The sequence below is a fragment of the Pundamilia nyererei genome, unplaced genomic scaffold (genome assembly GCF_000239375.1).
Source record: "Pundamilia nyererei isolate P.nyererei 1_Seehausen unplaced genomic scaffold, PunNye1.0 scaffold00109, whole genome shotgun sequence".
Classification (NCBI taxonomy): domain Eukaryota; kingdom Metazoa; phylum Chordata; class Actinopteri; order Cichliformes; family Cichlidae; genus Pundamilia; species Pundamilia nyererei.
In genome coordinates this window covers 236,065-239,951 of record NW_005187510.1, presented here as the reverse complement: position 1 = coordinate 239,951, position 3,887 = coordinate 236,065, and the positions used below count along the sequence as shown (strand labels likewise).

Genomic DNA, 3,887 nt, shown 5'->3' with positions numbered 1-3,887 from the left:
CTCATTTAAAACACGTTTGAAATTAAATTTATTTATCATTTATTTCCACTCAACAAGCGGATTCCACAACATATATAAATACCAAATAAAAAAATAGATACCAAATTCTATTCACCTGCTACTCTATAAACAAGTAAATACATCCACATACAAAACATGTGCAAGTGTGTGATGATGAAATAAAAATAACAACAGCAGTATTAGAGTGCAGTTACTCACCTCTGTTGTTGTGCAAGGGCTGTATTTACCTGCAGATTAAAAAAAGAAAGCACTGTTATCATGAGCAGCAAAGAAGCATGAAGTACTTGAACTTTGATGCATAAATGAAAGGTAGCATATTATTCAGCTACAAATCCCGGTTCAGCTACAAAAGTTCTTTTTCTAGGAATAAAACAGCACTGACAGGACTTCCAACCAACTACGAAAACTGATTTATGTCTTTAATATCAAGGATGAGAAATTCTCAGAGAACATAATATTACTGGTGCAGTGGTGTAGTTGTTAGTGCTCTTATCTCACAGTGCTTCATCCATTCATCCATCCATCCATCCATCCATCCATCCATCCATCCATCCATCCATCTTCTTCCACTTTATCCGGGCATCCATCCATCTTCTTCCACTTTATCCGGGGCCGGGTCGCGGGGGCAGCAGCCTAAGCAGAGAAGCCCAGACCTCCCTCTCCCCAGCTACCTCCTCTAGCTTATCCGGGGGAACACCAAGGGATTCCCAGGCCAGCCGAGAGATATAATCTCTCCAGCGTGTCCTGGGTTTGCCCCAGGGCCTCCTCCCGGTGGGACATGTCCGGAACACCTCACCCAGGAGGCATCCTTGTCAGATGCCACAAACTACCTCAGCTAGCTCCTTTCGATGTGGAGGAGCAGCAGCTCTATTCTGAGCTCTTCCCGGATGGCAGAACTTCTCACCCTATCTCTAAGGGAGAGGCCATCCACCCTTTGGAGGAAGCTCATTTCCGCCGCTTGTATCCGTGATCTTCCACATTCTGATGCTTAGTTTGAACTTCAGCAGGCTGTCTTGACCATATCTACATGTCTAAATACTTTAGATTGCTGACCAGTGATTGACTGATTAGATACGTGCATTACAGTTTTCTCCATCCCTATGGACTGGCAAACTGTCCAAGCATCAGGTGAGATGAGATCTTAGTCTGCTTGACAATAATATTAATTCATCTGTCTTACTCTTATTTGTTGTATAGATTTGGGGCATAATAATCACCAGTGTTATTGTTTCAGATGTCACATTTTACAGTAGAGTAAAGTATCATCACAGGATTTTTAATATGTAGCACTTGGGACTTATATGCAGTTCCTCTGTGGTCAAGCACCTCCTATTTATCAGTGATAACAAGTTTGATTTTGATCAATAAACTGATTTTGGCCCTCTTTGTTCTTGCCATCATTATGCAAGCTGGAATCAATTTCAACAAAATCTCTAAGCTGTAACTTATTTATCACTTTGAGTATCATGACCAGTGACGACAAAATTCTCCAGTCGAGAACCCGCGTTGGATGAATGCGCTCCCTTCAAAAGGAAGAATGTAGCATTTCTCCCGGCTACATCAGCAGAGCTTTTACATCATGAGTAAACAGCCTGCAAACAGATGACCCTCTAAACAAACCCCTGTTTTGTATTGTAATACGCAGGAATGCAACATCATGGCACCACTGACATCAGCCCACAACTTTAACTCGCATCAGTAGATTTGAATGCTGTGCTGCTGAGGTGAAGATGTGTCAACTGCATCTAAAATGAGCAGACAATCAAATGTGCCTTCAAGATGAATCAGTCAAGGAGAGTACTGGCATGAAATTCCATCTATTTCTAACAGGCATGAGCAAAAACATTTACAGTCATTGAGATGTAATAAAAAGTGTCAGGTGGCCTGGTTAAATGCTGTATTACATAGCAGACATGATGTGGGTTAAACGGCAACGGAGTCTTAAACAAACTGTGTTAGGATTTAACTTGAAGCCATGTTAGCAGATGATAGCTTCAAAAGTCCTTAACCTTTAAAACCTTTACCACACATTTATCTCATTTTTTACATGAATGGCTTTGATTATTAAGCTTGTGCATTAGGAAGACAAAAGCACAGCACTTAGTAAAGCAGTTTAGCTCTATTAATCAATAAACATGCAAACACATTCTCAAAATTACAGAATATAATGGATAACTGAATGAAAATCTCAACTATGACTCCAAACAGTAGAAGTTGAGTAGAAGTAGAATGCTGAATACTGTATAGCCTACATTAACCATTTAAAACCGTTTAACAACTGTTACATAATAATATTTATGCGATTGCACTCGATAAGTTCAAAATCCGTTCATATGAAAGCATTTGGTGTGTTATGTATGTAGGCGGAGCCAATAAAGCAGTCTGGGGATCATCTGAAGAACCATAGGGGTATATATTTAAAAAAATAACCCTCTACTTTTCTCTGACAAACTTAAAAAATAGTACAAGAACAAACAAATCCAAAAAACATATTGATATGCAGCTGCTATTTGCAGCATGATGTCACAGTACACAGGCAACAGAGGAATAAAGGCTAGGATGACTCCCCTCTCCAGTGGTTGCATCCATGTTCCTAAAAATAACCCATTCATTCTATGACCATATAGACATACAGGGCAAAACCAGCACGAGCATCACAGCTGAGCCTCTCAGATTTGCTCAAAGACAAAGCAGGATGTGAAATGTATTGAATCAAAGGCCATAACACTGACTCAGCAGGGTTGTGTAACAGTGTGTGTACGTCGGAGCTGAGTTGAGAGCACTTCCCTCAGGCCCTCAGGTAGTCAATTACAAAGACAGAGATGGATAGGCATTAAGTCAGTCTGCTCTGCACTCTTTGGGCAAATGTAAATATAGACGAACATGAACACACCAGCTCTTAGTCTAACAACATCAGGTGCTTAGTTTAAGCAAATGTTCACAGACGCACCCACAGAATAAGGCAATACAAATATCACATAGCATGCAGTGTCACCTGTTTTGTTTTGGTTGGATTCCAGGCTTATCCCTCAATTTAAAAGCTCGACCGTGCTAGAAAAAATATCCACAAACACTAACTCTGCCTCATGTTACACATGACCCACCATAAAGTACAATAACATCAGGATTACAACACTATAGACACACTTTAAAGGCCCGTAGGGGTAGCTTGAGAATATTACAGCGTTTTTCAGTTGGCACACTGCTACTACTCTCTCTCTGACTCTGTTATATTTCCAGCATGGCACTAAAAACACTGCTTTAACTCTAACTAGCTCTTTTTGTTTTATTGCCTCTCACTAATTGTAGCCAATGAATGAGGCTCCCACAGGTAGAAGTAACAGCTAAATATAACCAAGACCTAAATGAAAAAAACAAGGGTGATGCATCACTAATGGTCCCTGTTCTGTTCAGGCACAAGCAGGGCAACAGTCCACGCCTTGATCTGATCAGTGCCTGCATTTCGGCTCGTAATCACATGCTTTAATCAGATGAAGCTGAATGAACAGCCTGATCTGATACGAGGTGACAAAACAGGCTGACGGGCTCTTCATAAAAATAAATAAATAAATAAAAGAGATGAAACCACATGATGCCCACACACGTGTGTTTGCTGAGGAGGAAACAGTGAAAATGAGCGGAGACGCATGAAGCCATGTGAGGGAGAGAGCGGCGGGGGTTTGTGATATGTCTTTGTGTAGATGAGATCAGGTCATGGAGCCTTAAGTACTGGTTGTTTTGGTGCTACATGATGCAGATTATGGACTAATCCTGACATGCAAACTGAGCACCTGGTCAGGAAACACACACACACACACACACACACACACACACACACACACACACACACACACACACACACACAC

At 41.0% G+C, this 3,887-nt stretch overlaps 1 protein-coding gene across 7 annotated transcripts in view; it reads right to left on the bottom strand.

Moving 5' to 3' along the window:
- The window catches only part of LOC102198456 (protein spire homolog 1-like), a 37,148-nt gene that overhangs the window by 32,358 nt on the left and 903 nt on the right, over positions 1–3,887 (bottom strand). For 6 of the 7 annotated variants that reach the window (XM_005741254.1, XM_005741257.1, XM_005741252.1 and 3 more), the window contains exon 2: positions 220–248. The exons of the other annotated variant lie outside the window; for it this stretch is intronic. In XM_005741254.1, coding sequence (XP_005741311.1) covers positions 220–248 — 29 coding nt within the window. The remainder of the gene's footprint in view (positions 1–219; positions 249–3,887) is intronic. 7 annotated transcript variants of the gene reach the window in all.